Here is a 13517-nt window from a genome sequence, read left to right as displayed (position 1 = left end):
TCTACCAAAAAGTGCCCAACACGACTAAAGAAGTTTTCACTTCAAAAATCAAAGATTTCACCAAGACATAAATAATGAGATTGCGAAGCTTTTGGGACGTGCCAATGATGACAGACTATTGCTGTTTTATGTATATATGTATGTATGTATATGAAAAGATTAACATCTTAACAGATGGGGATTGGTTTAACGAAAATAAGAAAAAGATTAGATAGATACGATTTTTTTCAATAAATGATTTGATTTAAGAACATTTTGGATTGGTCCAGGTACATCAAATAGGTTGATTTCTACATTTTCATTGGGAATAAGGTTGTCATATTGTTCAGTAATGCTGAAATGCACTATAATGGCGTCATTATAAATGTTGTTTGTTATGACCCCAAGGCGGAGAAACAGGACAATGGTGTGTATCACCGCCGGCCCAGTAGCCTGTCGTAGGTCTGGACATACAAAAAAGATGTGAAGGGAATTATGTACATTGTATATACATTTTACATACTTTGCATAGTATTTTTTCATTCATTCATATTTTTGTAACTTTATTGATGATGGTTTCCTGGAATCTGTATGTCATGTTTCAGGAGTAGTATGAAAGATTTCACCTATCGGCATAATCTTGTACATAATTAAATCTGAATAAAGTCAAAATAATCCTCATAACCATTTTATTTTAAATAAGAATTTTGTGATTTGTTGAAAAAATTTTTTTCGAATACGAAGGATTCTTCTTCTGGAGTCCCAAGAAAAAAAATAGAGTCAACCTATCAGAAAACCGTACTACAGATATAAAATCACGGTGTTAATTGAGTGACAAACAAACAGAACAGTTCCGTGTTCCGTGATCTTGTCAACCCGGGCGATAATCGTGTACCCCATTAACTATTATCGCGCAAACAACCCAAACTAAAATATGACTTTTCCGACATGGCTTATCGCATCGATGACACATTACCTTACCGTCGGGCCGTTTTTATCATTACGCGGCTGTTGAACGCGCCGACGTTCGATGATCCCCACCGGGGGATGAATTATACGTTATTGTCACGAAAAACCGGCCCCTTCGCAATTTCCTAAAGCCATAAAAGCGAACAGTGCACGCGCACAGATTTCGCAGCTGACCCGTTTTGTTCGGTCGCTAATTTTTCTGTGCGCGCCATTTTTTTTATTATTATTCGGGGACAATTCGGAGAGGCGATTTATGTCAAGCGGATGCGTGATCGAAAATTCTACCTATCCGATGGACGTTTTTATGTGTTCTGCCTCTGAACATTGAATCTATTACGGGGGGCTTTTTGGCCGATTTAATTATTGCAATCACAGTTTTATTAACGAGTGAAAACAGGAGCAAAGAAATGAATTCGATTAAATTCTGGACGTTATTAATGGATTCCTTTTAGGATTATTGGCATTTCTAATAAACTCGCCCCCCAGTTTTCTTAGGAACCATTGAAATGTCTGCGTGTGCATCTGAGGTCTTTTCAAAAAAATAAAAACGCAAGGGGCGACCCGAAATGTGTTTTTAATATAAACTTTTCCCCATTCTGGTCTGGACTGCAACGAAAATTTCTCATAAATCATTTACCTACCATCAGATTTAATAAAAAAACCGCCGCTTCGAGAGGCCAAGCCCGCAAGACAAGGAATGGGCCGAATTAATCATTCATCGTCGACACGCACTTTCCGTCTGATGTTGTTTGAATTCATGTGATGTGCTGACCGCATCGGATAAATCAATGCAAACGCAGCTGAATTTTTAATGCCACGATAATGGGAAACTTTTCGAGGGGGTGAATGTATTGACGGGCCTGCCGAAATTCCACGATCTTGCCTGCATTGTGTAACATAAATACGGAAATAATTAAAAAAACGGGCACATGTAAATTAGAGTTAGGAAAGGGTCCCGACAACCCCCCCTAACACACGCGGAAAAGTGAATTGCCGAGCTCTAATTGAACATTAATGCCAACTGTCACAACGGCGACGTTTCAACGCGGCAAACGATCCGCATAAACAGTTAATCAACGAACTTTGTAATTTATAGTTTTGCATTAATTCGCGTTCGACGATTGTTATTGTTATTGTCGCGGAATTCTTCGTTTATTATTTGGTAAAACGGACCTGGGGGCGATGAAAGGCCTCGAGGGGGGTGGCGTTTTGCGCGACAAACAGATGTCGGTTTTATGTTGTTTCTGCATTTAATGCCCCCCGAAGTCATGCAGTTATTGATTGCGAGCACTTGCACACAGACTCTAATCACTCTGTTTATTGCGATGGAAATTTATTATTATGTTGATGCCAGAACCCTCGAAACAGGGGGAGGCGAAAATTTCACTGTGACACGTTATTTTCTCGTTTCGAACAACTGTGGAACATAACATTTAAATTATACACACTAAAACTACACGGAGAAAGAAGATCTACATCAATAGAAGACGGTTTTAAATTAATTAATTAGCAAGTAATAAATTAACCCTATAAATTAAACAAGTTTCGGAGGCATAATTAAAAGTCGAGTGAAAACTCTAAAAACTAATAGAAAAGTTGGGGGGATGAAAAGTACGCGCGCGAAAAAATCACGAAAGAGGCCAAACGGGGCGGTTTTGAAAAGGGAAAAGTTTCAGGGTTTGCGACCGTAATTGCCTCCTACTTTAAAAATATAAAGTATGACTTTGCAAAAGTGATTTATTAATTTTTTTACTCGTCCGCCAACTTTGTAGCAGATACGAGAGCTAAACGCGACTAATGGAACAATGCTCCAAAGTTTTTTCTAGTTTATTACACGTCTGCAAGTGTATTTCGACCACTAAAAACCGTCCGACACGACCCGCACTGTTTTACAAACGTTGTCAATGAAACGAAACAATCGTTCCTTGTGCACCATAAATTTAATGAGGGACACAAAAACTGGACTCCCCCGTTAATTATGTGCATAATTGTAAAATAAACGGGAACAAAGGGTGCGCCTCCCCCGCCGCTGTATGTGTGTCATCGGCAAATTTCGATTTAATGTCGAAAGTTTGGGTCCATTAAGCCCGCGCGTAGGCTCCCTCATTCCCAACTTAGGAAATAAGTCGAGGACGCTGAGTGGAAATAATGTGCACCCCGGCATTTCGATCAATCCGGGGGTGGGTCGTTCGGGGACGCATATAATTTTATTAAGGCCTTCGAAAAGGTTGTGTTGTGCACGACGACGATAAATCCCGATCCGGTATCGGTTTCACTTTAAATTTCGATGATGACAAGTGGTATCAGTATCAGCAGGGGACAAACATGGGCGAGAACCGATATATGTATATTTAAAACATTTTTTCTCATGCCGGGCTAGGATCGTTTAATGGCTCTGAACGACTCGGGGGGCACTGGGAGGGGACGCGAATTTTCATTAATACACATCTCCCTTTGGCTCGTCCGAAACCAATTTCGCCTCTATTTCGTTGAAATTTAATCGCACAACTACCGCAATTTTAAATAAGCCAACCCGCCCGTCCGTTTTTGTTGCACAACTTCCTGTTCTCCAATTTGCCAGTGTCCCGGCATCCTTTGTGCTGGTAGTTTTCTCGGGTTCATGCCGGGGAGTTTCCCCGGTAAATCAGGAATATATGCGGGAGTCTATGCAAATTGCAGTCGCCGACCGGGACCTGGCGTTTCGCAGGCCTATGTCGGCTAATTTGGGGTTAAAACCTGACAGCAGGTGGGAAGTATGATCGCCAATTAGATAGTATGCCCAATATGCAAACTACACGTCCGATGTTTGTTCTCCGTCTGTTCATCGGCTTGATTAAACGCGAGATGGTATTAATTACCTTTGAGGACTCATCCACCGGGACAGAGGAAAGGGAAATTAATAACTTACTGCACTAACGACGGAATGAATTTTCAATGAATCGATTCTAATTATTAAAATGTATCGGGCGACAATAAAAATACATGTACGGTTGTGGAGTTGTCGTCGCCTTTGGGCGTTGTGTTCGTCTATTGTTCGGCCGTTCCCTGTTGTCGATTTGTTACTGCTACTGCCACACGGTGTTTTCTTGGCGTTTTCCGTCGTTTCGGGCGTTGAAATATGCGGTCGCGATTACTTTTATCGTTCGTATCCTGTTTTCTGTGTGTGAATGCTTTTAAGCTGATTTTTGACGGAACAATATTCAATTGCGATTCGCTTGAAAAGATATCGCCACATTTGTCAATATACTCTTTAAGATAAGTAAGATTAATAACTACACTTTTATTTTAAGAATTGAAATCATTCTTCAGAGCCGTAAAAATACGAGTATTTCTTATGATTAAATAGATTTTAAGACAAGATAAATTAATATTACAATTACCTGAAACAAAGTTACGATTAATTGGAGTTTGTCGACTTTTATTGTAAGTTTGTTTAAGAATGATGTCTTCGTGTATCTACTGACAAATATATCGTATATCATCTTATAAAATTCTAAAAATAACAGTAGTTGACTATGATTAATTAAATTACTATTATAAATAAATCAGAAACTTTATAAGAATTAAAATTATGATTTTAAAATTACTAATGAGTTAAATTAATTAATCACAATTTTATTTCCATTGCAATTTTGTTCAAGAAATGAACTGCAAAACTATAAGTACTTGGTTGTAACTAATCATAATTTAGATTTATAAATAAATTTGAAAATCTACAAAAAACGATAAATTAAAATTATAATTGTATACATTTCTTATAGTTTTGATTTAAGAATAGAAATTTTTATGAAAAAATTTTCCAAATAAAAGCCATTATGTAGTGATGGAAGTGTAGTTGACTGTGTCATTATAATTTTGTTTTAATAATCAATTCTTGCAGTCCAAATTGCACATAGATTTAACGGTTATAATATAAATTAATTAAGGAAGTGCATATAGGAAGGTGCTTTTATTTTTTACAAAAATAAGAAAAATATGTGCCAAAAGAAAGATAAAATAGTGAACAGGCGATTCTTGAGTTAATTTAATATAAAATTATTCACTTCCGGGCAAATTTGATATTTAATAATCTACTGCTGCATCATTTTCAATCAAAGTTTGATTCCCATGGAGCACCTGGGAAAAGTTCAAATTTGCTGATTCCAAGAATTGTCCTCTTAAACATTTCACCTTACTTTGGAAACACTCTGTATAATTTAAGAATTTAAAAATAATACTAGTTAGTTGTCATTAATCATTCTATTAGTGAGATAAATAAATTTAAAATTGTATAAGACACAATAAGAATAACATACAATAAGAATAAGATACAATTTAGAATCAAAATTTTTATAATACATATTATTTTAAGTATTCAAATAAGAAATTAAAAGTAATTAATTTTAATGTAAGATTAAGATTAATAATAAAATTTATAAATATGTCTGAAAGTTTATAGGATAAATTAAAAAAGTTATTTAATAATTGAAATTAATTGTTATTGATACATTATTAATAAGACTGAAAACTCAACAAGATAAAATGAATCAAAAATATAATTGTACACTTTTAAAACTATTGGAGTCTGTTATTACAGTTTTGAGAATTGAATCTTTGTTTAAAACTGTAAAAACAAGAGTAATTTATAGTGATTAAACACATTTTTAACAAGAGAACAAACAGGTCGCGTAATTTATTTATAATAGTCCAATTAGCTAGAATATGCTTGAAATAACAATAGTATTATTAAGCTCGTCCTCGTGTTTAATAAAAATAACGACTAAATTTTTTTACAAGTATTGAAGAACAAAAACTGTTTCAAAAAACTCTCCCCCTGCGCGAACAATCCAACACAATAAATTTTAATTTCCCCATTAAACAACAAGATTTAATTGCCATCTTTTGTCGTTATCCGAAACAATCTGAAACGGACGCCGCTAATAACAAAACTGCATAATTAACATTGCTCCGTTTCGTTTCTGTGCGAATTTTTTCTTTTTAATAAAACAGCCGAATGCATTATTAATTCCTCCCCCGGTTTTGAGAATCCTTTCGTTCCGTTCCCCCCGCTTGCCCCCTCCGTAATTATCGCGAGTAATTTCGGCAGAACGAATCGACAATGAACACCCCGAACTTTCACGGTTCTTTTGTCCGGCGCGACAAAATTGAAATCTGTGAATAAATCGATGTTGAAACGACCCCCGCGATTTTACAATTGAATCCTTAACGGGCCAATCATACAAATTGTTCTGATGTAAAAATGTTTGTGCAATTTATTTATTTATGACGCATCGAATGATTTCTATAAACACCGAAAACCTGAATAGTTTAAATAAATAATACGGAAGTAAATACGGAATGTAACGCGTGAGGGTTTCCCCGAACGGGCGGAAGTTAATTGGGCGCTGGTGTTCGGCACCTGGCCAACGGTTTTCGGCGGGTCTGGTTGATGTCTCAAAGGGCCCCCCCTAATTGTGTTTCGGACGCGAAATTTGCATCCGGCTTCCGGATCAAAGCGGTCGTTTAAATTCGCGTTATTTCATTCCGTGTCCAGCACCAAAGTTCGACGGTTAATCCAATTTTTTCCGGTTAAATTGAGCAAATTAATTCGACGTCGATGTTATTTTGCCCGATCATCCGTCAAAAGTTAATAATATCGATTTGCGGGGTGGCTGGGCGGATTTCTTGTCCGACAATTAATTGCGGGTCCCTCGTCAAAAATAACGACTGCGGGCACAAAGACACACACTCGCAAGGAACTTTGCGATTCCGCTGACGTTGAAACATGTTCGGATCCAGATTGCTGTGCAATTAGCGCCGGGCCACCTGCGTCTTACGCCTTTTCATTGTGTCACATTGTCACAATCAGCGTCGCTCGTCGGTCCCGTCGGCTAACGAGGGCGATATGAATAAATAGTGGACGGGTGTGTCTTTTTTTCTGTCGTCTCGAGGACGCTACAAATTGACAAGTTGCGTGCCCGCCAAGGAAAACATGTTTGCTCTCCACGAAGATTGATTGATCGACGATATACGGAATTATATTTGCACACTGTGCGGAAGCACTCGATAATTTAATATCGGCGAAGTTACAGCGAACACAGACGTTGTCATCAAAATGATAATTTATAATCGGGAAAAGGGATGGCTGGACGTCCGTTTGTTACGAACGATTATTGCGGACATTATTTTTAATTATCAACCCTTCCGGACGCGTTTTTCCTGCGCTCCATAAATCAATTAGGAACGTCAAAAATAATGAGGCGTCGAGTGCCGCGACGCACTCCGTGCTTAAGGTGCACCGGCCGAATTAATTAAATAAATGACGCATTTTTTTTTTTTTTCGACCAGTTTTAAAACACCGAACGGAACGAAATACGCCCGAATAATTCGAAAACTCGATCTATGTTTTCCGCGTAATGTTTGCATATCTTTATTAAAAAATCGATAATCTCCGACATTCCTCCTTTGTTCTATGACGTAAAAGCGGGCACAGATAAAAGTATGAAATACGATAATGGCAGGTAATTTAAATATATCACTATAAAAAAACACGGGGCGAACGAAAAGCCATCGGAAGCGGCAAAGGCCGTTCCGAAACCCGCGAGGGATTGATAAAAAAGCCGCCTCGAAACTAGATGGATCACCATAAATGCGAAAGTGTTAATATATAGATGTAGTTCCTAGTTTTGTTTTTTACTTTTAAAGAAAAAGATTCATGATTGCTCTTTGTTTCAGGTAATGTAACTCCATAAAGGACGTGAGTAGACAGTTTTTTTGCAGCATATGTAGTACAAAGGCGGAAACTGATATACAGAAAAATAGCGAGGCAGAAATTAGATTCGCAAAATGGAACGTTTTACTTTTGATGCAAACATTTCGGAGTGGTTTTTGTTTAAGGTTGTACAATTTCAGCTGAACAAGTATAAGTACAAGTATGTTTCGGCATCGAGATCGATATTGCGATAAGCGTTTGTGTATTCCGTGTGTAACATATTTCAGCGGCGTCAAAGGACGGCTTATCCGTTATTACCCTGCACTGGATGAAATTGATAACAACGTTTGCAGGGTAATCTGTGTGCATGTGTGGATGCGTCTGCAGGAAAAACACAATAAAAAGTTCTTCCTTTGACGGAGCGTTGAGAGAGCGATTTTCCAGCGTCGCGTTTATCTCGCCGTCTAGTCCCTAATTTCCCACCGGGTGGAAGCGACTTTTAACACCCGGAGACGCGAAACCTATAAATTTAATTCCTGCTTATCTGGGACGCTTCGCGCGGTGTTTGGGATTTTTTCTCGTGCGGCTCTCTCTCCCGAGTACATCGATCATCGGCTTCGGATGCAGGACTAATAGTTTCTTTTCACCGGGCCGAGCGTAAATCTGTCGCCGGCCCCGCTTAACCGGGGACAACCCGTGCATTTCAGCGACCCGTTTTTAGGTTTTAGGACCTTTCGGGGCGGCGCTTTTTTTTAACGCGTCTCAGAACATGTGTTGGGGACTCCCCGAAACTTATGGGAACATAAAACGTTGACTGGGGATGAACGTTTCGCGTTTTATTATTTTTATGTAAGACATAAATAAATCCAAACCTTTGATATTTATTAGGACAAAAATTATAGAGTTTGGTTATTACCCAATTGCTTGAAATTATGCCGATAAAAACAGCCCCGAGGAGTTCCCATCAAGTTTTATTCGAAGTGGCGGCGGCGCTTGGAATTTTTTACTTGGCAATTTTCATTTAGATCGGCGTCCCGCGCCCAAACGTTATCCAAACGTCTAATAAAGGCGGCCGTCGTTTTTTCCACCCATAACACCTTGTAATGCTCCCCGATATACATAAACGCCGTTGCACGAGACCCGTTTAAAACAATGGCTTTATTATTCAAAAAAAAAAACTTTTTGTTTCACGGCCTGCCGGGGTCAAATAAGTCAGGAAATTATTCATTGAATTGGAAATTAGAGAACGAATCGGAGCACTTTTGTGTGTGTTCGGGTTGTTGTTTTTTTTTTGCGGGGCGCATTGTTTGATAGGTCCACTCGATACGATTTATTGTTATATTGTTTTACGTTTTATATTTAGTGAAACGCGTTGTGTACTACCCATAACTCAATTGCTTTTTAAAACGGGGCTCTAATGAATAGATAGATGGTCATTATGTTCGAAGATTGTTATCTATTCAATTCATATTCTACTGTTCGGCGCGCAATGATTTATCACTTTTAATTGATTTAATCGTTCTGATTTTAAACGGCCCAAGGCTAATTTTCCTTCCCTGGTACAAAAAATTAAGTGAATCGATGAAAAGTCAGTCAAAAAACCGTGAGCCTCACTTAATGATGCTTTAATTGCAGGAACTGACAGAATTCAATTTTAGATTACTGTGAAATTATCAATCAGTAATATGTAAATTAGGCAGTTTGAATAGATTATTATTTTATTTGTCGACATTCCTAATTACAGGTAGATAAGAACTTTTCAAATACTGTTGTCAATATTAAAGAAAGCGTTAAATATTAATATTAATTATTTCAATGGAATAACTTATTCATTTAGTCTTCTATTTTATTAATATTTATTTAATAAATTTATTTAATATTTGTTGACAGTAGTAATACAATTTCACCAATTTAATACCGAATTTCGGTTTTAGTATGAAAAATATTTTCCCATAAGAGGACGCCTTTGAATTCGAACACGGGACTACTTCAATCTCACATTTTAAAAATATCTGCCCTAAACAAACTCGAAGCTCTAATAATCAACCAAAACAAATGCGTATATGTATGTATTAGTGATTGGGTTCTGTTGATAATACTGTTGATGTTATCGACATATTGGTCATATATAATTTTTACTGGTGCTTCCGCAAAATTTTTCATTATTATTTAAAAAAATATGTTTGAAAATATTTTTGGGGTATCGATCGGTAACGTTTAGTGATTGAGTTTTTTTTTGCTAATATAAGAATTATTTAAGTACATCTCTTTAGAAACAGTGAAAATTGTTTAATATAATATATACAGGGTGTTTCATAATTTATCTGAAATTTTTTATCCAAATATGCACTTCTAAATAATAAGTCGATTTATTAAAAAAAATTCTAATAAAAGTTCAACAAAAAACGAGATAAAAAATGTTAAAGTTTGTAACAAACCTTACTCTACAAAAGCTGTTCAAAGTTCCGTACGGTATACTTCGGTTGAAATAATAAAACACCAGATAAAAATTATTTGAGTTGAAAATATTAAGAAGCAAACACTGCATAAAAAAGTACAAAAACAAGGTTTGTTACAAACTTTAACATTTTTTATCTTGTTTTCTGTTGGACTTTTATTTGATTTTTTTTTAATAAATCGACTTATTATTTAAAACTTTATCTTTCGTAATTAAACAAAAATTATTAAATCCCGTCAAACAAGTATTTTAAATTCTGTGTAAGTTAATAAAAATATAATAAACATAAATAAAGTATGATGTTTAAATAAAACTAATTACATTATGGTGTGCGGTATAAAGAAACATTTTTATTTATTTATATTTTTATAATATTTTTCAGTTTTATTATTTATACTATCCTTTAAGCGGACATATCTAATAACTAAACAGCCTGGTGGGTTCGTCAGTGTCCGCTTTTGCTGCATTAATATTTAGTGTAATTTTTATATATAGAAATAAATTAAAAGTTTAAATTCTTTATTTTATTATTAACTAATAATTTAAATGTTCAAAATTTAATGATGGACTATTTTTATTTTTGCACTGTGTACACTGTGGAAAAAATGGGGACATACATTGGTCTAAGAAAAATAGTATTTTTTATGTTAAGTTGCACTGATTTTCTAGTTATAAAGAAAATATTTATATTAACATTAAAACATTATATTATTATAAGACTTAACAACTGTGATGGTACGAATTCGATTATTACTATGAATTTTAGTCTAAACAAATTTGTTTCCTGTACATTGAATAGAAATTTTCAAATACTATTGTCAATGTTAAAATGAGTTTTATAATTTAATATTAAATAATTCCTTGGAATAATTTTTGTTATAGTCTTGTGTTTGATTAATTGTTATTTAGAAATTTTATTTGGTGCTTATCGATATTCGCAATACCTATTAGTATTTAAAGTAATTTTATACATCAGAATAATTTTTAAAATTTTAATAATTAGTTATTTAAATGTTCTATTCTGTAAAATGAGTTTTATAATTTAAAATTAATTATTTTCTTGAAATAATTTTCGTTATAGTCTTATATTTAATTCATTGCTATTTAGAAAATTGATTTGTCGCTTGTCTATATTCGTAATATATATTAGTATGTAAAGTAGTTTTATACATCAGACTAATTTTTAGTTAACCTAGTTAACCCATAATTTTAATATTTTATTATTAATTAATTATTTAAATGTTGAAAGTTTAATGATGATAACCTGTTTTTATTCTTACCCTGTTAATTTATTGAATTTATTATTTTTATAATTACATAGGAAGGATGCGACATTGAAGTGGTGTTATTTTGAAATGGATTTCTCCTGAGAATTTAATTCTACAAAGTTTTTTCCTACATGTGTCTGAGAATCTTTAAAATGTTATATATAGATAATAAATTTACAAATATTATTGTCAATGTTAAAATAAAAAATAACAACAAAATTTAATATTAATTATTTCCTTGGTATAATTTATTCGTTGTAATCTGTTTTTATTCTTACCCTGTTATTTACTGAATTTATTAGTTTTATAATTAAATTGGAAGGATGCGACATTGAAGCTGTATTATTTTGAAATGGATTTCTACTAAGAATTTAATTCTAAAATGTTTTTTTCTTACATGTGTCTGAGAATCTTTAAAATGTTTTATAAAGATAATAAATTTACAAATATTATTGTCAATGTTAAAATAAAAAATAACAATAAAATTTAATTTTAATTATTTTCTTCCCACCCTGTTATTTACTGAATTTATTAGTTTTATAATTATATTAGAAGGATGCGACATTGAAGTTGTATTATTCTGAAATGGATTTCTACTGAGAATTTAATTCTAAAATGTTTTTTCCTACATGTGTCTGAGAATCTTTAGAATGTTATATATAAATAATAAATTTACGAATATTGTCAATGTTAAAATAAAAAATAACAATAAAATTTAATATTAATTATTTTCTTAGTATAATTTATTCGTTATAATCTGTTTTTATTCTTACCCTGTTATTTACTGAATTTATTAGTTTTTTAATTATATTGGAAGGATGTGACATTGAAGCTGTATTATGTTTTTCCTTCATGTGTCTGTTTTTTCCTTCATGTGTCTGAGAATCTTTAAAATGTTATATATAGATAATAAATTTACAAATATTATTGTCAATGTTAAAATAAATAATAGCAATAAAATTTAATATTAATTATTTTCTTGGTATAATTTATTTGTTATATTCTGTTTTTATTCTTACCCTGTTATTTACTGAATTTATTAGTTTTATAATTATATTGGAAGGATGCGATATTGAAGTTGTATTATTCTGAAATGGATTGCTACTGAGAATTTAATTCTAAAATGTTTTTTTTCTACGTGTGTCTGAGAAACTTTAAAATGTTATATATAAATAATAAATTTACAAATATTATTGTCAATGTTAAAATAAAAAATAACAATAAAATTTAATATTAATTATTTTTATGGTATAATTTATTCGTTATATTCTGTTTTTATTCTTACCCTGTTATTTACTGAATTTATTATTTTTATAATTATATAGGAAGGATGTGACATTGAAGCTGTATTATTTTGAAATGGATATCTACTGAGAATTTAATTCTAAATAGTTTTTTTCCTACATTTGTCTGAGAAACTTTAAAGTCATATATAAATAATAAATTTATAAATATTGTCAAAATAAAAAATAAGAATAAAATTTAATATTAATTAATTTTTTGGTATAATTTATGCGTTATAATCTTGTTAATTTAATTTTTTAATTTGATATATTCATTTGTTGCATGTCAACATTTGTTATATTAATTAATTTCAATATAATTTTATACATGAAAATAAATTTTTAAGGGTTGCATTTAAAGTTTTATTATTGTGTGTAATAATTATTGAAACATTGGAAGTTTAATATTAATTAAACATTTGCACCGTATACACCGTGGATAAAATATCGGCCCGGAAGAAATTGGTTGCCGCAGCGCCTTTCCACCACCATCTCCGTTTCGAAACGCGCGTCGCGCACCGAATTTCGTGTTCAGTGGCGTTGCGATTGCCGTTCAGTTTGCATCAGCGTGCGTTCCGCAGTGTTCCCTCTACAGATCGCGCGTCCGCGTACTCTCACCACAATACCGGTGGTGGATTTATTTTCTCGCTCATTCCGCGACTGTGACTTTAATTCACGTTCAAATTTTTTTTTTTGGTTCGGGGGTTTGGTAAAATGTGATGTGACGTGCGATTTTTTTTTTAATGACTGATCAAATTGGTGATTAACATGGTTGATAACAATTCTATTATTGAAGGATCTGTCAAGTTTAGAGATGGCAAAAAGGTAAATAAATAAATGACAATTATACAATTGGACAAGTTGAATAA

At 33.5% G+C, this 13517-nt stretch overlaps 1 protein-coding gene across 3 annotated transcripts in view; it reads left to right on the top strand.

Moving 5' to 3' along the window:
* The window catches only part of LOC109603900 (uncharacterized), a 207846-nt gene that overhangs the window by 112716 nt on the left and 81613 nt on the right, over positions 1-13517 (top strand). The window contains exon 1 of one of the 3 annotated variants that reach the window (XM_049962601.1): positions 13191-13473. The exons of 1 other annotated variant lie outside the window; for it this stretch is intronic. In XM_049962601.1, coding sequence (XP_049818558.1) covers positions 13417-13473 — 57 coding nt within the window. In that variant the 5' untranslated portion in view covers positions 13191-13416. Of the gene's footprint in view, positions 1-13190; positions 13474-13517 lie in introns of those variants that run through there. One more of the 3 variants, XM_020020411.2, reaches the window with a different exon arrangement.

This window comes from Aethina tumida, chromosome 1 (assembly GCF_024364675.1).
Source record: "Aethina tumida isolate Nest 87 chromosome 1, icAetTumi1.1, whole genome shotgun sequence".
Taxonomy (NCBI): domain Eukaryota; kingdom Metazoa; phylum Arthropoda; class Insecta; order Coleoptera; family Nitidulidae; genus Aethina; species Aethina tumida.
This window is presented reverse-complemented; position numbering and strand designations above follow the sequence as displayed.